Genomic DNA, 21,187 nt, shown 5'->3' on the forward strand with positions numbered 1-21,187 from the left:
ATATTTCCTTAATATAAACTAGTGAACTTTTTTTGAATATAGCTTCCATCCTTGGAGAATCATGTTCTGCTAAGAGAATTACACTTGGATGATAATAGCATTTCAACTGTTGAAGGTCTTTCTTCATATTGGCTGCCTTTACTACAAAATTTTACTATCTCTCAAAACAGGTAAACACATACTTTACTTAAGCAATAAGTACAGTCAATTCTTTCTTAAGATTGTGTACTGTTCATAAATAACTCAGAAAGTTGGGTGTCTCCAGCAATTCAATATAAGTGCATCATATTGAATTAGTATATAAAATATAAAGATAATTTTATAGAATTATAAAAAGTGATAGATTACCATAACCTAGAATGTTAGTAGAATTTTAATTGTCAATTTATTCTCTTCAGTTTTCTTTTCTTCTCAAGGACACATTTGTGGAATTTTCAGCGCAGGTTTGTTTATATTTGTAGAGAATATAGTCATTGGAAAATACAGGAGGTGGTTAATTTAATTCAGAAGGATGTCTCTTTCTCTCAAATGGTACTTATTAAGTCCTGGAAGAATGATTTTTAATCTGCTCTCTAGTTGGATGTCTTTTTGTAACTGTTAAGATGGATTTAAATTTGATTTCCCTAGGGATATAAAATAACACTTAAAAAATACCTTAATGTTAAATTGAAATGGGGATCTGCCTCAGAAGATCCATTTGAGACTGCCAAACATCTGGATCTTTGCAGAGAACCACTGTCTAAAACCAAAGCAGGAGCACAATATGTGTACTTCTCCCTTCACTTAATATTTCATTGAGACCTATTCATTGTAATATGATTAATTTGTTCATCAAAGGCACATGAAGTCGGGTAAAGGAACCTCCTTTAACAGAAAATATCTCTTTGGGGGCTATACAGTTCTTAGAAAAAAAATGAATAAGGATGACCTAATTTTTATATTTATACCTTTTTTCCCCAAAAACCATAAAACTATCAACCTCTGCCACAGTTTTCTTCATCCTTTGAGCATGTATGTACTAAATGATTTAACATCTAATTATTCTTTGACAACTGAAAACCAAATCTGTATTTAAAATTCCCTCAAATTATCTTAATCAGATATGAAATATGAAAGTTGACTTGATTTTAAAGGACATTGGTATAAAAACTAGCTCCATCAGATAACACAGTGTAAATAAATTGACCCATCCACACACCCATTGGATCTTTATATTTTTCTGGTAAGAAATGTAATTTTAAAATTAAATAGTCAACTTCATTCTGACATGTGCAGTAAATCACTCAGGAAATGACATTTAGAGAGATTAGAAAATATTTAATTGAAAATTTTTTAATAAAAATAATGCCTTTAATTTCTTTGGACAATTTAAATTATCATTGAATATTCTTTCCATGAAAATTAAAATTACTAGTGGATGATAAACTTTTGGTCTGTTATTCTCTTATGACTTGTGCATATCAATCTGATATAAAAGGAGTTATTTAACTAAAATACTAAAATTTTTAAGAATTGATAATGATGATTGGGATAAGTAATTCAAATTATTCCTCTTTATAATTTTATTTGCCTAGTCTTATAACATTTGAATATTTAGGTAGATGTTAAAATGGGTGGCATATGACCTTGCCCTCCAAAAACTCTCAGAGATAAAAGAACTTCATATTTTAAGTTTATCTGTACAAAAATCAGCATAATAATGTGTAGAGTGTTTTAATAGTTTTAATAATAATGTTGCATACTTGGATATGTTCTTTCTGAGCCTCTCAAAGCTCTTTTCATATGTAACCTTCTACCATTTCTGAGATGATGAAGTAAAGGGCCTGAGGGTACCAAGAAAATGTAATTGGTGGAATGGACATATAGGGTAATAAAATTATTTCCTAATATCACTGTATAAAAATCATCTTCAAACTTAGAATTTTCACAACAAAAATAATACCGTTAATTGGAGAAATGATCCATCTTATGTTATGTTTTTATATGTATATTGACTTCTTTCAGAACCATATCAGGTTTGATAAAACTCAGTGTCAGCAGAACTGGTTTTGAATTTTGAATCTACAACTTATCAGTCAGTTGTCATTGAGCAAGCCGCCATCTAAGGCTTGTCTTTTCCCTCTTGTGAAAGGGGTAATAATGCCTACCTTAACTGTTTTATAAGGTGTTAATTATAATCCAAATAGAAAATGTTTATAAATTCATTTTATAAGCCTGTGAATTTTATAAATGTACATATAAAATGTATATGGGTATATATATGAGTGTGTGTATATATATATATATATTTATTTATACATGTATGTATATACATTGGGACACACACACATATACATACCATATACATTTGTGTGTGTGTGTGTGTGTATATATATGTGTGGTTGGCATGGCTTTTAAATTGTATATATTGTCTTTTATTTTTTGATAAATAGTTTCATCACGAGGAAGAAATTATATATCCATATGCTTTCCCCTTCCCAACAAATGGAATACATATAAAGAATGATACTTAGTACATATTGTTTGAAATGCCTGTTTCATCCTGACTTCTGTTTTAAATTTTCATTATAACATGTGACTGTTTTAAGTTTGACTCCATGGAGTTCTAACTAAGAAGATTCTGGCTTCATAAGCTTTTCTACTTCCAATGAGACTCTAAGTAGGAGCAGAAAGTGGAAACTATTACCCATTGGCTGCTCATTGAACAAATCTTTTGCTTTTTGTCGTCTTTGAAAGTTATATCTTTTTAATGCCCAGGGCTAATGTGACAAGGTCAAATGGTATTAGGTTTTCACTAATGCCCTTTGTCTTTCTGGTTTGAATTTTCTTGGAAAAAAATATACACAGAATGTCAGTAAAGGAAAAGTTCTAGAGGTTTGAAAATAAGGATTCTATGATTAGGTTTCTACCATCCTAATGAATAATCATAAAGGTGAATGAATAGAAAGTTTTCTTGTTTAAAATTTCAAAGACGATAAAATGATTTTTAAAGTATGGTTATCTTATAAGATAAAATTTCAGTGTTAAAACTATCTAATCATAGATATTTCTTTGAGTATTGTAAGAATGACATTTATTGATTTTCTAAAATTCTAAGTCATTGTTTAATGTTTTATATATATGTCACCATATAACTTATTTTTAAGAAATATGGAATATTCTGAAAAGAGGAAAATTATATTCTGAAGGATTTAATGTGTCATTAGCTATTAATTTTTCAAAATCCTTTCAGTAGAAAGGCAAAGTTTAGTATTAGAAACTTATCAAACTTAAAACATAATTTCCTTGTTAATACTTTTATATCTTCACTTGAATAATTAATTTTTTGTTTACAATATTGATTCGGAAAGTGCTTGGGTAGGAAAAGTGATAAAATGAATACTTAAATTCAATAATCATGTATCCAACATTTAATTTCTCCCTGCTCCACCCCTCTCCCTCCTCCTCTCTTTTCCTTTTTTCTTTTCCCTTCCTTCCTTCCTTTTTTCCTTCCTTCCTTCCAAATCCATGTGACGTTTCAGTAAATTCTACTATTATGGAGTGTACAAATAATGAGGTATTTGTATAAATGTAATGACCAATATATTTTCACATTCTTTTTTTTAGTCCTTCGGATTTTTTTCTTCCCAGGGAACTGTTTTTAAGAAGTAATGTATAGGTAAATTGTGAATAGTAATATTGTATTTAGGATTGACAATATTTATATTTTCTTCTAGCCTCATTATTTTTCATCAGTAGTATCTTTTTTCTTTCTGCTAATGCAGAACCGGCAGTGTAAGATAGGAATCAAGGTCAATGCAAGGGTTAGTGTTGTGCTAGTCCCCATGACTACAGGATCCCATGAAGCTCTCAGTCACAGTGTTACTCTTTGACTTCTAACCTCAGAATAATAATTGCTACTGCTGTTGTTTTTAACAATGTCAGACAGGTAGTTCATAGACAAAGAGGTAAAGAACTCTGATGGAAAAGTGGAGGGACAGTAAGAAAGAAAAGGAAAAAAAATGAGCACCTTTTTTTAGTTGTTCCAGAGATTCTCCTTTAGTTGAGTAATATTTTGAATAGTTATGGAATTATAACTTTCACAAGATTAATTTAGAAGATCATCTTATGCAAAGGGGGTTTTTCTCTCAAAGATTCAGATAAACAGATTTGATTTCCAAATAGCTATAATAGTATGGTATTATGTTACAGAGTAAGTCTACACTGGTCTTAGTTGAAAATGCAAATCAAATTAAACTTATTTTTCCCTTCATAGCTTTTTTCCCATGATGCATGCATTTTCAATATCATTTTATGTTTCTTGCTTGATATGGATTCTTAATGACAATTGTAACTTAGAAAATGATAAAAACTTAAAAGAAGGGTGCAAAGTTTATTATATTTCTGTTTTAGTATGCATAATTCATAAGTGTATTTATTTTAAATGTCAATATATTTCTGCCAAATTTATATTCATTCTATTGATATAAAACATAACATTTTTCTCCTTGAACTTACTATTTATATATTAAGCACATTTCTAATTTAGAATTAAAGCCAGTATAGTTTTGGATACTTACAGCATTTATAATGCTTTCAATCTAATAAACAAAGGAATTTTTTTTAATTAAAAAACATTAATGTCAAAAAAAAATTAGTGTCTCTAATCTGTTATGGTATTGAAAAGTGATTTTTTTATGTCTGATTTAAAGGTTTAGGTCCATGTACTTGAACCAGAGTGTCAAAAAATAATGCAACTTCTGTATAACTTTGATTTTATACAAAGATAAAAAAGTAACAAAACACTTATTTAAAATTGAATAGCAAATGCCCATCAAAGTGTATGATGTTTATGACTGAAATTGGCAATTCCATGGTACTTTCTCTTAAAATGAATTAAAATCTTCCTTTGTAGAAATTCTCCATGGTAATTTCTCTTTAAAAATGAATAGAAATCTTCCATAATAGTATTACCTAGACTCCTATGATTAATACATTTTAATAAGTGCTGTTAGTAATTATTGTTATTGTATTTTGCAATTAAAATTATATGAGTATAATTTATATAATTGTGTTACATAAGTGTATTGTTACATAATTACATCAATAATATCAAGAATATGACCATTTAAAATTTCTAATGAATTCTATGTTTTGTTTTCAGTTTGACAAAAATTGTACCACTTTTTCATTTTGTTTCTTTGGAAAAGCTAGATGTCAGTAACAATTGTCTTTCTGGTAAGTTTAGAATAATGTTTAATTTTTTAAAACAATAAGCTTTTGAGTTTCAGCTCTAAATATGTGGTAAGGGGTTAAAAACATGTGCTAATGGTGTGTGAATAACAAGCCTGTACAATAAAACACGTTGAAATAATTTAATAGATATTTTCTTTCCACTTGTGAAATAATACTACTTCCATATCTTTTTGGTAGGCCTAGTTAAGCATCACCATAGCATTTCAATTTCAAAGTCCTGTATGTCCTACCTATGAAATAAATAGACTAATAAAGATGAGTAAAAAACCTAACTTGTTGATCCTACCAAATATAGATGCCCCTCAAAAGTTTATTAAAGAATCATGAACTGATTTCACTTATCCCTTTCAAAAAATTTACCCATTCCCAGTCAGACCCCTCCTCAAGGTAACCATAGTCTGAATTTCTCCCATGTTAATTTTTTCTTTATATTAGTGGAATCAAACAGTATGTTCTTTCATGTGATATTCCACCATCTTGTTTATTCAATCCTTTGTTTTTTTTTTTTCTGGTGAAATGTAATCCATTGTATAAATATATCACAATTTATCTATTCTCCTATTCATTGATATTTTGATTATATAAGGTTTGAGGCTGTTATGAATAGAGGAATATAGATTCCTATGGCATTTTTATACAACTCTTTTTGTAGACTTGTTTTCAGTCTGTAGTCTTGGATAAATGTGTAAGAATGTAATTGCCAGACAATACAGAGGGTGTAGGTTTAACTTGAAAGAAACTGGCAAACTATTTTCCCAAAATAGTTGTAACATTTAACACTCCAACTGGCATGTATGAGTTCTAATTACTCCTTTCCAGAGTGTTTAGTATTTCATTGTATTATTTCTTTATGATTTTAGTTTGCATTTCCCTAATAAAGGTGTTGAACTTTCTTACAAATATTTATGAGCGACTTTTGTATCTTTTATTATGTATTTCCAGTGCCTCACCATTTTAAAACTTTGGTTATTTATCTTTTTCTTATTGATTCATAGAAATTCATTATCAGTTCTGGATGAAATTCTTTGTCAGATATAAGCTTTTTAAATATTTTCTCCCAGCTTGTTTTATATATTAATTTTATTTAAATGAGAATATATTTTTAATTTTGATGAAATCTACTTTGTATACTGAGTTTATGGTCATTTTTCCATATCCTTTGTAATAAATATTTTTCTACCTCCAGATTAAAAAGATAATTTCTTATGCTTTCTTCTGGAAGCTTTGTACTTTTAGTTTTTACCATTAAGTCTATTATTCATCTTAAAATACAATTTATATATGTTGTGAACTAGGGATTGAGTTCATCTTTTTTATATGGATATACAGTTTTCATCATGTAATTACTTGGGTATCTTTTTTCAAAGTTGACTTTATATCTGGTTTATTTGGGGGTAGTTCTATTAACTGCTTTTTTGTTAACAATAGTTTATATTTTCATGTTTCTTTATATTTGTAGTGAATTTTAACTGTATGTTGAACATTGCAAATAATATAGTTTAGTTGGTCTGGACTTTGTCTTACTTTAATTTGTGTAAAGTTTTATTCTAACAGGCAGTTAAACTGGTGCGTTATTTTATTTCTGACAGGCTTAGTTTCATCTTGTCTTCGGACAGGTTATTTAGTTTTCAACTTTTAGTACATGCCCCTACTCCAGGGTCTCGCCTTAATGCATCATGTGTATTCTTTCTAGATTTTTGTTGATCTCTGAGATGAGATTCTCAATTGGTTTTAGGCTGGCATGGCTGCAACTGCTGCATGGACTTCAGTATCATCTTTTAACTCTTACTCCTGCAGTAGGTGAAATCTGCTAGATTTTGCAGAATATCTTGTCTATTCTATGTAACTCAACACTTTTCCAAGGATACATGGGGAGTCATCATATAGGCATCCCCAACTTGCACACATTCAGCTTCTTAGTACTTTTTCCCATAAAATCCAGCCTCAGTTGTAATGCCTACCTCCTCAGTAGAACTAAAGAGCCTCTTTTGCTTTGTCTCCACATTCCTACTTGGAAGCAGTAATATTCTTCCATTCAGCACATTTCTCTGAGTCACACTTAAAATAGGTACTTCATACATAGATAGATTATAGATAGATGATAGAGATATAAATATTTCCCAGTGTTATGGTTGTTTTCTGTTGGAAAGCAATTTGGTATACATTACTGTACAAAGTACCCTAGATTTACTAGATTTTGTTTTTTAAAAAATGTTCTATTTTTACTTTTTTTTTTTCCAGTACTGGGAATTAAATTCACGGTCTCATGTGTTCACTGAGCTATATCCCCAGCTCTTTTTAGATTTTATTTTTATGAGAGGGTCTTCCTAAATTGCCCAGGCTGGCCTCAAACTTGCAATCTTCCTACCTAAGCCTCCTAAGTAGCTGGGATTACAGGCATGTGTCACCATGCCTATTTTTACTTTTAAAAATGTAAGATGTCCATGTAAAGATTCAGTTTTACCACCTATCCTATTACTTTAGATTTATTTCTTTAGATTTTATGATTGCAATCTACCACAAAATGTTCTAACCCCTTTGAACATATTATCTCATTTACTCCATCCTATAAGAACAGTTATGGACCTATATTTAAAAATAGACATATATAAGTTCCCTTAGCTGCTAAATGATAGTAACATATTCTACAGAAATCTGTGTTCTTAATATAGTCTCCTTTAGAAAATACATAGTATTCTGCAGAAGAAATAATAATAATGCTTTTCTTTAATGGGTAACCAATAAATAAAAAGGTCATTATTTTATGACCTTTTTCTTTATCTTTGATACCTTTCATAATGATTTTTTTCTGTAGATCTTACAAGTGCCATAAAATGGTTTGATGCATGCTGTTCTCTCCGTGAACTCACTCTCACTGGAAATCCACTTCTTCAAGAAATAAACTGGAGGTAAAGAGGCATTTTTGCACCCCCTGAACATCCTTTATTATGGCTTCAGAAAACAGTTTGATGAAAATTGTCCTAAAATAGAAATTGTTAGTTGGAAGTTAATTTTTAAAAATAATTTTTAAAATATCTAAAGTTATTTTTTAAAAATTTATAAAATTAGTTCTAAAAATATCTTCAGCCTAAAATAATTTTCTTGGATATATATGAACTAATGAAAATTTAAAAATATAATTATGATCCAGACCATTAACTATATGACAAATTTAGTGTGATTATTGTCTTGGGTTTTGCATTTATGGAAAAGACATTTGTTCAGATGACAAAAAGCTATCTTAATCACTTGACTTGCTATTTAAATTATGTCCTGACAATAATTTGTTTTGTTTAGTTTTTTTGTACATTTGGTATTTTTAAAAATTTTTTGATTGACATATGTGTTAGTCAGCTTTTTATCACTGTGATCAAAATACCTGGCAAGAACTACTTAGAAGAGGAAAAATTATTTTGGCTCGTGGTTTTAGAGGTTTCAGTAGGGTAGGCCAACTCCATCAGTCTGGACACAAGTTGAGGCAGAATGTTGTGACAGAAGCCTTGGTAGAGAACTGCTCTGCTCATGGTAGACAGGAAACAGAAAAGGAGAAGGGGTAAGGGGCCACTGGGAAAATGAAGCCTTCTGGTATATGACCCCAGGGGCCTGCATTCTTTAACCACACCATGCTTGCCTGGAGTTGCCACTCAGTCCATTCAAACTAGGATGGACTAGCTTAAAGCTCTCACAACCCAATCATTTTACCTCCAAACATTCCTTCATTAACACAGTAACTTTAGGGGGACATCTCATATCTGAACAACATAGAATGATTTTACATATTTATGAGATGTAGTATTATATTTTAATTCATGTATACATTGAGGAATGACCAAATCAAGATGATTGCTTATTCTTCACTTAAAGGTTTTCTTAAAAAAGAAAGTTGACACTCAGGTACATTCTAGTTCCACTACTATACTAGCTGATCATGTGCAGGTTGTTTTAACTTTACTGTGTCTTAGTTTCCTCATCTACAAAATGATTTTAATAATGGTATCTACCTCAAAGAATACTATAGATTATGCTATAACGAAGAACCCAGAAATCAATGTGATTCAGTACAATAAGATTTTTACTTGTTTATGTTACATCTGATGGGGTTGAGTTCAGCCTGTACAATCTGAGCAGACTCAAATTTAGGCTGCTTCAGATGTGTGGTCATATCACTTCAGTGATAACTTGGTGTTTTTAAGCCAATAGACTATGGTGTGGGAAATGGAAAGAGACCACAGGGAATGCACAGATCACATTTAATCACTCCCCTTTTTCCTCAAAAGGGACAGTGATCAATTCACTGAGCTTCCATTAGTTAAAACTCATCATAGCTGCAAACTAACTTTAAGAGAGGACAGGAAATATCAAGAAGAATATCAGAGAATACTTACAGATTCTATGTAGACTAAGTATGTTAAAACATGATAACATTTTATAGCAGTGCTTCTTACACAGCACATACAAAATATGTTGTTATTGCTTTTAATAAACTACAATGGAACTTTGAATAGTTATTGGAAAATTATTTATTTGAAAAGTAAAATGGTGTTTTGGGGAGATATTTTTCCACAGGAAAAGTAATAAGAGATAAGCCAACAAGTGATGAAATTAAAATTTATTGGTAAGTCCAGGTATTATAAAGAGCTAAAATTAATGAAAGTGGCCCTAAATTGTTGTGTCAATTCCTCTAACTTGGAGCTAGAAAGAGTAAAAAGAAAAATAGACACACACACACACACATACATACATACACAAATGTTCATACATGTGTACATATACGTGTACATATATACATTCATATATGTTCTTTCATTTTTTAAACAAATTAATTGCACAGAAATTATCTATACCTTAGATATGATATGTCCAAATGCATAGTTTTTTAAGATCAAAATATCTAAAAGATGATACTCAAAATGAAATCTAGATTATAATGTTTGCCCCAGATGGAATTATTAAATAAACATTGTTTACTAATTCTTGGATTGGACACACTCATATTATGTGGTTTATTTTCTTCTGATATTAATAGCTTGGCTATCTCTTCTTAGCTTTGGATCTATTTTCTCTTGAAATATTTTAGAGTTTTTTTTTTTCCTTTATACTATTTGTAGTGTTTTCATTTACATATATGATAATTTGATTATTTTTTATTATTATTAATCTTTTCATTAATATTAAAATTAAACATACAAATAGGCTAATTCTATGCTGTTTATTTTCATAGCACAAGAAAAAATATTATTTTAAACTTGGGAATATTTATTATGTTTTTCCCATTCATGCTATGTATCTTTGTATCTACCTATGTATCTACATATCTATGTATGTACGTATCTATCTGTCTATCTATGTATCTATATCCCCCCCCCGCCCCAGATCCCTTTTACTTTTAAGAGTTTTACTTCCAAGAGAGAAAGCAACAAGAATTCCAAATTCTGAAATAGTCTGTTTGGGTAGTCTGTAGTTACAGAAATAGGAGATTACATTATTAATTCTGAATACATTCCTGCTATTATCTTAGGTCCTTCTTATTTCCGTCAGAGAAAATTGGTTATTCCCTCAGGGCAGGAGTTATTTGCAGGTGTAATTTTAGGAGACAATTAAAAGTATATCAGTTGCACTCCTACAATGAAAACTCTGCTAGATAAGATCTTTTAACCTACTAAACAGCTCCCAGGATATCTTAAGGACACAAAATCCCTGGCCTTATAAGTGTTTAGATAGCTTTACTTGCTCATGGTTTCATTCTTGCTTTTTTTTGCGGTGCTGGGGATCAAACCCAGGGCTTTGTGCTTGACAGGCAAGCACTCTACCAACTGAACTATCTCCCCAAGCCTCCTTCTTGCTTTTTTTAACCTTAGTAAGTTAGCAGAGATATCTTCCTTCATTGTGCGGGGAAAGGATGTTGGTCACTACATTAGTTCATTTTTTGTTGCTGATAATATAGTGTTAAAGACTGGCTAAGTTATAAAGAAAAGAGACAAATGAATTTGGATCCCAGTTCTGGGTCAAGGTCAAGGACCTGCATCTGGTGATAGCCTTCTTACTGGCAGAGGGGGACATCATATATAAGAGTCAGGGCGTGTGTATGTGTGTGTGTATTGTGCGTATGTACATACATGTGTGTTCTAATCGCTCACTTTTCTGAAAGTTACTGTGCCATGCTTCATGGGGACTCTAAATACTGTAGTGAGATGAAACATTCAACTTTTAATATCTTAAAACTGGGATTAAACTTCAGCATTAATTTTAGAGGGGATAAGCCAAGTTCAAACGATAGCAGTTTGGGGCATCTTGAATACAAATTTTGGGGGAGATTTCCTTATCTTTGCTACATACAGAACAGAAATGCAATTTTTAAAGAGAACAGAAGGAAGCATAACTGGTAAAAGATAATTTAGCAGCTTGTCCACAATGCTTAGTTGTGCAAACTGTACTTAGTTATCTATCTCCAATGTGAGACCTAACATTTCACTAGTATGTGTTCAGTTGAGAAATTTATTCATATCTATTAAATTAAAAAAGAAATAATTTAAGGCTCTTGGTTATCTGAAAATTTATGTTCTTAGTGGAAGTAAATTTGTCTATGATTTTTATAGTAGTTGCACAGTACCAACACAGTTTCTTGTATTTAGTCAATGCAACAATATTTTTGAAGAAATATGTTACCATACTTAATTACATTACAATGGATAGTGGTTTGAAAAGAATCCACATTTCAGCTGTCTTAATTTTTCTACTGCTTTATTAGATTTTATTTTAGTTATTGAAAATGTTAATTCCTATAAGTTAACAATTGGTATTATTGCAAAGTCTTAGTCATTATCAACATCTGGCATTCTAAAACAGGAGTCCTCAGATCTATATAGTACTATAAAGTATCTATCAAATTCAACAAGTTTCCTGAAAAGGGAAAAAAACCAACTCTAGGACAAATTACTGTATAAAATGTAAGTTATTAGTCAACTTCAAATTATAATATAATCAAATTTTTCAGATATTTAAAGAACTTCTTCATAGAAAGGCCACCTAAATATACTTCCAGACTCTGACCAACTAAGAGCAGAACTCTCTCACCTGGAATAGAAGCAGTCAAGGTCTCCATCTAGCTGTACTAGCTCAAGTTCTGGGGATGTGCTACTCTTACATGAGGGTTTAAAGTAGTTTTAAGACCTCATTGCTGGCAGCCAGATCTTAGATTTAAACTTCCTATATGAAAAGATGAGTGTAATTATTCCTAAAAGGCACTTCTTGGTAAGTGATATTATTTCAAATGAAAACATCTAATGGTTTGTTTTTAGATAGTTTCTTTTATTTTCACTGCATACTATATGAAACAAGTCTGTGATGGCAAATGAAAAGAAATAGATTTGCTTATTATTTAAAGCAATATCCTTAGGGGTCATGGGTTTTCTATTATATGTTGGGCAAATAGGGCCTGAATTCTCTTGCTGATCTGTTATTACTTTTTATCCAAACTGCTGATGTATTACCAGTTGCAGGAACTAGAAACAAACCGAATATCCCAAATAATATTCAAATTTTTAAAATTATTTTGTCTGTATGAAGTAATAAAGTTATTTTATTGAGTTAAATATGCTTGGGGTAAAATATATTGAGATAAATGTATTATATATTTATAAGTATAATATCCACATGTTATTGTTCTTAATATATACTTTATAGTTTAAAAGAAAATATTTAATGAGAAATAATCAATAATGAAAGAAAATTAATTGTATTTATATTGTAGATATGTATCATTTATTTGACTATTATAATTCCTGTGTTGAAATAAATTTTTCTAGGCTAAAGTAATGCCAACTTGAAAATTTTACCTCTCAAATTTTACTTAGATCAGTTGCTCTAATATACCTTTCATTAATTGTAAGAAGAGAATCATTTATTTAAAGGATTAAAATCTAGAAATCTATAAAACATCAATTTGTGAATGAAAGGCAAACTCAGACTTTAAACAGTGTGTTTCAGTGAACTTTATGTAACCCCCTTGGTACCAACAAAGGGATTAGTTAAAGATTTTCCCAGTTGGGTTCTTACTTTCATGTCTAGCCAGTGATAACACGGACAAAACTGATGTACTAAAAAATCTCTTTCTAAAGCTTAATCTACAGACTCAGTTTGAAATCTCCTTTGGGAATTTGTTTCATTCACTGTTGATTAATAGACCTTCTTAAGTGGCAGAATATTCACTAGGAAGTTTTCACTAAATGAAATATTGATTCGGTCCTTGACTAGGAAAAGCCCAGCTGGAAAAACTAATCTTGAGATCTCACAGTATTCTTATACTTCATTTCCAACATTAATCAAATTATTACAGCACTTTCTAATATATTCATCATAAATTCCTGTAAGTCTGCATTTTGAACTTAAAGCTTAATCCATGCACCACTGTCTTATGCAGGCCCCAGGACAATTTCTTTAAAATAAAATTAAAGAAAAAAATATTTAAAATAAAACAGTAATTTCAGTCTGGATATTGATTATATAAATCACAAATTTCAAGCTATTGTTATAGTCTTGAAGACCCAAGCAAATTTTTACATTAAAAATGTCTTTAAAATATCATGGCTCAAATAAACCATTTGGAAACTATTTTATATAAAGCTAATGAATGTAACATAAAAATATTTCTGATGTAAAAATTCAAGCCCTGTTAACCCACATTCACTACACTTATTCTCTGTAGTTAAAGTATCATACTTAATGATATCTATATCAGTAACTATGCCAAAAATAGAATATTTGATGATAAAACCATCATTGATGTTCCTTGCTAATCTGGTGTCAGTTTCTAAATGAACAACTACCACATAGTACCAGTATTAACAGGTAGTTATATACCTAATGTGCCAAGTTATCTTTAAATTTATTTTACTTTTCATGTTTATGCATGGAGCATAAACATTATTTTGTTAAAAGACATATACTGGTAATATATTTATCTGTTCATTAATATTAATTAATTTTTAATAATTAAATTGAATTCTTTTGTTATTACCTCTAGGATTTTATTAGATTGGTTAGAAAGACTTCTAATTTTGTCATTAATTATTTTTGAATAATTTCTGGGAAGGAGGAGAAGATTTTCCTTATAAGATATACATTTTTCTTTCAAAGACTAAAGAGTGTTATGGGCATACCTCTTTCCTTTTGCCAGTCAGATCCCCAAGGCATTAGACAGAAATTTGCTTATCCCCAAAGAATTAAAATACACTGCTGGTTATGCTCAAGGGTATTTCCATCAAGTTATTGAAGCTTTATGATTGCTCATCTACAATTTAGCAAGTGGAACCTAAAGAAACAATACCAAAGAATCAGAATATCTGTTTTTTTAAATTAATGTTAGAGGAACATAGACACATTCTCAACTTAATTCCTTTTACTATCCATCTCAAAAGCATCATTGTTTCATATCTAATATTTTTATGATTTTAACTAATTTATTTTGACCTTTTAGTCATGTGTTTAAATAAACTTCGTTGTTACTTTAATAGAAACTTAACACAATGTAGCTTCATTAGTAATGTGATAAACAATTGTGTAGGGTGGAATAGTGTGGAATATTGATAGTTGATCTCTTCATCGTATTTTGATTATTAACAACTAAAATTTCAGACAGTGACTTTTTCTTATTTTGATGAGAACCTAGTCAAAGATTTCATGTAATATTTAATGTTTTATCTCTGTAGTGATTTCCTCTGATTATCTTGTCACCTCTGTGATGACTAGCTGTTATCTTAATGTAACATTGGGCTTTTGAACCATATCTTTAATTGATTGCAACCAGAAGCACAATGTATGCCCTTCATTTAACCCATTATGGTAATTGTGGTAGTTTATGATTTGGCAAATGTTGGTAACTTCAAGTTTACTAAATAGGTTCAAAATATATGTATCCAAATCTTCTTAACTCTTTCATACTATAATTAGCACAATGAAAAAGCTTTTTATCTATCTAACACTGTAAGGCATATAATTTCTTTAAAAATGCAACCTAATTGTTTTCCCTCTTTTCCTTATTTAAATATCAGTAAGAAAAAAAAATGTTTTTCTGGGAAGGGATAAAGGGGATTTGGGAAGGTAATCATCTCTATCTCTAGTAAATAAAGAAATTTGCTATTCTTTATTTGTCATGGAGGAAGATCAATCTCTTATTGTTATCTTTAATTTAGTTTCAATATTACAAAAATTATAATTATATACAGGTATGCTTTATGAGTTTAAAAAACTCTATACAGTTTTATCTTTGTGGATCATGTCTTCATGACAAGAAAATATTAATTTATTATTTTGCAACTTGGTTTATATAAATAAATGTTACCCAGCTATACAGTCTAATAGTAGGAATAACTGATATTATTGTTCTGATTGGAAATTTCTCTCTTAAACCTTACCATTTTAGTAATCTTACATTGTCACCCCTCCTTTTATGTAAAAAATTTTTAATTTCTATTTTTTAAGTAATAATATTTATTTTTAAAGCAGTTATATATTAACAGTAAAATTGAGCATAAAATACAGTTCCACATACCCCATTCCCACACATGCACCATCTCTCCCATTATTAACTCGCTCCAGAGTGGTGCACTTGTTACAATCAATGAAATGCATTGACATGTATTGTCACCCAAAATTCATAGTTTACATTGGGATTTACTCTGGTACTGTATATTCTGTGACTTTTGACAAAGTTTAATGTCATTTATCTATCATTGTAGTATCATACAGAATACTTCCACTGACTACCCTAAAAAAAAAAATCTATGCTCTGTCTGTCCTTGTTTCCCAGTTCCACCCCATGACAACCAGTGATTTTACTGTCTTCATAGTTTTACCTTTCCCAAAATGTTATATAGTTAGAGTTAAACAGTATATGTAGCCTTCTTAGAATAATTTAATTTCCTCCATATTCTAACTTTATAGGTCACCTCTTTAGCTTTATAGGTCCCCTTTATAGGTCAATATTATTGAGTGCTATTTATATCATAGTTTATTTATCCACACCTCTGAAGGACAGACATCTTTCTTGGTTGCTTTCATGTTTTGGTAATTCTAAAAAAACATACTATAAACATCTGTGTGCAGGTTTTGATGTGGACATAAATTTTTAACTCATTTTAGTAAATACCAAGTAGTATTATACTGAATCATATGGTAAGGATGTTTTATAAGAAATTTTCAAATTGTCTTCCTCAGTGGCTGTGTCATTTTGCATTCCCACCAGCAAGGAAGATTTTTTTTGCTCTACTTGCTTAGTGGCATTTGTTATTATCTTTGTTTTGAATTTTGACCTTTCTAATAGTGTATAGTGATATCTTATTGTTATTTTAAATTGCACTTCATAATTCGTGTGATATACATATTTTCCTATTTTTTCAATCTCTATGCTTTCTTTAATAAGTTATCTGGTCAGGTCTCTTGCCCATGTTTTAGTCAAACTGAGCATTTTATTATTGCTGACTTTTAATTGTTCTTTGTATATATTAGATAGAAGTCTTTTATCAGGGTTATAGTTTGCAAATATTTCCTCCTATTATGTAGCTTGTTTTCCCACTTTCTTGACATAGTCTGATAGAGTTGAGTCTTTAGTAGTAAGTCTATCTTACTGATTTTTTAAATTGATCAAATATTTGATGTTTGATCTAAAAAGTCATCCCACATCAAGGTCATCTATGTTTTTCTCCTATATTATCTTATAGAAGCTATGAACTTTTGCATTTTACATTTAGGTCCATTATCAATTTTGAGTTAATATTTTCTGAAGGATGTAAGGTCTGTGTAGATTCCTCCTTTTTTTAAATGTGGATTTCCAATTAGTCTAGAACCATTTGTAAAAAATACTATCTTTGCTCCATTGTACTGTCTGCTATTTTGTCGAAGATCAGATCATTCTATTTCTACAGGTTTATTTCTAGTGTACATATTCTATTCCATTGCTGTATTTGTCTCTTTTTGTTTTTTCTCTAGTACCACACTATCTTGGTTACTGTAACCTTATATTCAGTCTTGAAGTTGGACAGTGTCTGTCCCATAACTTTATCTTCTTTAATGTTGTGTTAGCCATTCTGATTCTTTTCCCTGTATACATAAAATTTAGAATCAATTTGTTAATATCCACACAATACCTTGCTGGGATTTGATTTTGGATTGAGTTGAACCCTTAGATCAATTGGGGAAAAACTGATATCTTGACAATACTAAGTTTTCCTTATCCATGAACATGGGATATATTTCCTTTTATGTACTTCTTCTTTGATATGTTTCATCAGAGTTTGTAGATTTCCTCAAAGGATCAATTAATTTTTAAAATTGGCATATTTTTCATTGTGTAAAGAATACCACACTATTTTTGTGAAAGGTTTGGGCAATTATTTCTTAAAGACTAGTATCGATGGAAAAGTCTTGCTTTCTAACTTTTTTAAAAGTAGAATTTGTCTTTAAAATTGATACAAACTTTTGATCACACGTTGATAATTATTACAATTGCAATACTTACAAGGTTCAGGAGAAAATGTAATTACTGGTGTTCCAGATCATGAAAGCAGAGTAATCTCCTACCTCTTTTGTATTAGCACTTCTCTCACTACATTGTGCTGAGTAAAACACAATGAAAATTCACCTCTATTTCTGAAGTAAGTTGTAACTTTCAGCAGTATTATTTTAATTATCTCCTTAGTAAGAGATATCTCATATTACTATTCTTTTCATACTGCAGCCTTTTTATACTTCCAATTCCAAACTAAGTTTCCATTTTTTATTTTCCATGTGCATTTTAGAAGAAAATGATTAAATGCACATCAGGAATTCTAAAACTTACTTTGTGCATGTAAAGATACTGTAAATTTTAAACGATTTTAACCATGCCATTTTCCCCAGGAAATAAATTGCATTTTCTTAGGAATACACTCTGTGCTTATTTATGTGATAGGCATATGGCTATTTTGAAGCATATACTCTTCTTGTCAAGATTAACATGTTTTCTATTTCCAATAGACATTCTCTACTTGAAATGTTACCTGCTCTAAAAATCCTCAATGGTGATATGGTAAACTCTCATTCAGAAATCCACTCTCAAGAACACTGTCATCTAGAATCAAGACATTTCCGTGTACTTTGTCAGTCCGAAATTAGAGAATTCAACTTACTAATTGAAAAGTACATCAATAGAAAAGGGTAAGATTATTATCTTTCTCTTGTGGTATTTAAAATAAAGTAGTATATATGCATAATTTTAAAATATGCTGATTGTCACAAATCATGCTGGTTTTGCTTTAAAACATTGTGTTTCAGGGGATAGTCTAACTTTATAAAAACTTCTAGACATCATGATATTATTCTTAGAAATGCATTAATATATATTTTGAATGTAATTTGATATATTTCAGTGCTAAAATATTACGTAAATTAAATGGAAACTTGAAAATTTCAGGACACTGCAACCATTCATTCTATTAGTCATCAAATAACCAGTTGTACATTTATTTGGCCATTATTGTGGATAAGACATTATCCTCAAAGAATTTATAGATTAACATAAAAGAAAATTAAGCAAATGAAATGTTACAATTGAGTAAAACAAGTTTTATAACATAATATATATTAAATTTTAACATTTCTTTTCCCCACACCACCTTGAATCCTGAAGGAATTACAATGAATGAATTATAGGCTGTGCTTTGTGGTGCACATCTGTAATCCCCACGGTTTGGGAGGCTGACAAAGGCAGGAACATTGTGAGTTCAAAGCCAGTCCCAGCAACTTAGGCCCTAAGCAACTCGGTGAGACCCTGTCTCTAAATTAAAAAATAAAAAACTGGGATGGGGATGTGACTTAATGATTGAACACCCCTGGGTTCAATCCACAATACAAAAAAAAATTATAATTTATCTTTTTATAACTGAATTTTAAAATTTGCGTTGCTCCATAAAATACAAATAATACAAGAAATGTTTTCACATTTTTTCACTTATGATGAGTCTCCCTTATAATAGGAAAAGTAACTTGTGTTGTATCAGCAAATTCAACACCTCACCATAAACATTTGATATCACAGTGTACCTTTTCTGCATTATTAGTAAACAAAATAAGTAAAATACAAAATATCAAAATTATATTGAGGGAACTTCTGCTAATGTCTAATAATTAACTTTATGAAAATAGGAACTATCTAATAATTATAATTATAAATAATTATAGCTTACATTTTGTTTGTTGGTGATGAAATATTTTTATATAGTGAATTATTTCAGAAGAAAAATAAGCCAACTTGTAACTCTATATTAAATATGTCAGAAAATTTATATTTGAAATAAGTAAAAAATTTTTTAAATATGATGGAATCAATGGAACATAAATAAAATGTCTCTAAGAATAATGCTCATACAAGTGTAAACTTCTTTACATTTGTTATTGGAAGCTTCATAACTGACAAACATGAAAGTTTGATCAATTACATAAGTCACAACATCCAAAAGAGAAAGCCAACAATTGTTCAAGAGAATCACACCTATTAATGTCTTAAAGTATTTGAAATCTTTGCAAAGGATTATTTTTCCAAAGAAAAATGGAAATATAAACTTTCCCATAATATAAATTCTTTGTTTCAAAGTCCAATACAAATATTTTGTGTGGCAAGAGTCAATGCAGAAAGTACTTTTAAATTTATTTCATAAATAACTTCTCCTAATTTAGGCAGCCATGATTTCTCATGTTTATGATAGTAAAAGCATGAATTTTTCTCATTCGTTTGTACCAAAAATATCTTGAATAAAAATGGTCCTAAAATTTCCAGACATTTTGTCTGGACTAACAATTCTAAATTACCTAAATAAATATTTTAAAATTTTGTTTATAATGAGATGAATTTTATTTAAATAACTAGAAGTAATTTACAGTGAATGTTTTAATAAAGTTTAATGTTCATTTTAAGTCATGTAACAAAATTTATTTTCAAAATCTGTTGAAGTGTTATTATTTGATGATATAATATTTAATACTTAATGTTCTCATCATTTGTTTTTCAGGGATGTATTCACCTTGGATGCTGCAGAAAACTTCTGTTATTATTTTAAGAAATTGATGACACTTAGTAATGAATACAGATATGCACATGAACATGGGGATATAAGTATCACTAAGAGAAATGAATCAGAAACCCAGAAAAATCATTTGGTCCTTCCAAGCAGTGACTTAATATTGCAAGATGAAGTCTTTCACTATCGCACAAATAAACATAAAGGAGACTCACCAGGAATTTCTGAGCAATGGATGGACCCTTGCTTTAATCACTCCCCATTAAGCTGCTCCTCTGCATGTGAAGCTGTGGAAGAAAGAAGTCAGGAAAAATTAGTAGGACAGAAGAGAGAAGAGAGTAAGACAAACAGTATCCCCACTAAAAGAATTTCATTCATGGAAACAGAAGTGACGAATTCTTTGCTGAGGAATCACCAAAGTACTGAACAGAGTGAAAAAATGTAAGATTTGTAAATATTATGTTTACTTTTTTTGATGGATGATCTTAAGGCAATGATGCTAAATAATAACTTTGTAAAGGTTTAAATCACTATAATATTTTGTATCAATTCCTTTAACTATGTTTTCATGATGTGTACAAATTAATCACTGTGCAGATTAATTGAATTTTGTCCAGTTTTGATTTAAATTTCTAGTATTGTGGCTCAGTGGTAGAGCACTTGCCTAGCAAGTGTGTGGCCCTGGGTTTGGTTCTCAGCACCACATAAAAATAAAATAAAGGTATTGTGTCTGCCTACATTAAAAAATCAAGATATTTTTTAAAAAATCTAGTATTATTTAATTTAAATTGAGTAAATGAGAAAATTTTTCCTGCCTTGTAATTTCTAAATAACCAAAATAATTTAAAACAGAAATAAAATACTATATTCTAAAATAATTAAAAGATACTTTCTGGGCTGGG

General features: G+C 29.9%; 1 protein-coding gene across 9 annotated transcripts in view; it reads left to right on the forward strand.

Annotated features, from left to right (window-relative positions):
* The window catches only part of LOC124983487 (ALX homeobox protein 1), a 231,364-nt gene that overhangs the window by 63,171 nt on the left and 147,006 nt on the right, over positions 1–21,187 (forward strand). For all 9 annotated transcript variants that reach the window (XM_047550808.1, XM_047550800.1, XM_047550802.1 and 6 more), the window contains 5 exons: positions 43–170; positions 5,144–5,217; positions 8,051–8,144; positions 18,247–18,426; positions 20,277–20,726. In XM_047550808.1, the coding sequence (XP_047406764.1) occupies positions 43–170; positions 5,144–5,217; positions 8,051–8,144; positions 18,247–18,426; positions 20,277–20,726 (926 nt within the window). The remainder of the gene's footprint in view (positions 1–42; positions 171–5,143; positions 5,218–8,050; positions 8,145–18,246; positions 18,427–20,276; positions 20,727–21,187) is intronic.

The sequence above is a fragment of the Sciurus carolinensis genome, chromosome 4 (genome assembly GCF_902686445.1).
Source record: "Sciurus carolinensis chromosome 4, mSciCar1.2, whole genome shotgun sequence".
NCBI lineage: Eukaryota > Metazoa > Chordata > Mammalia > Rodentia > Sciuridae > Sciurus > Sciurus carolinensis.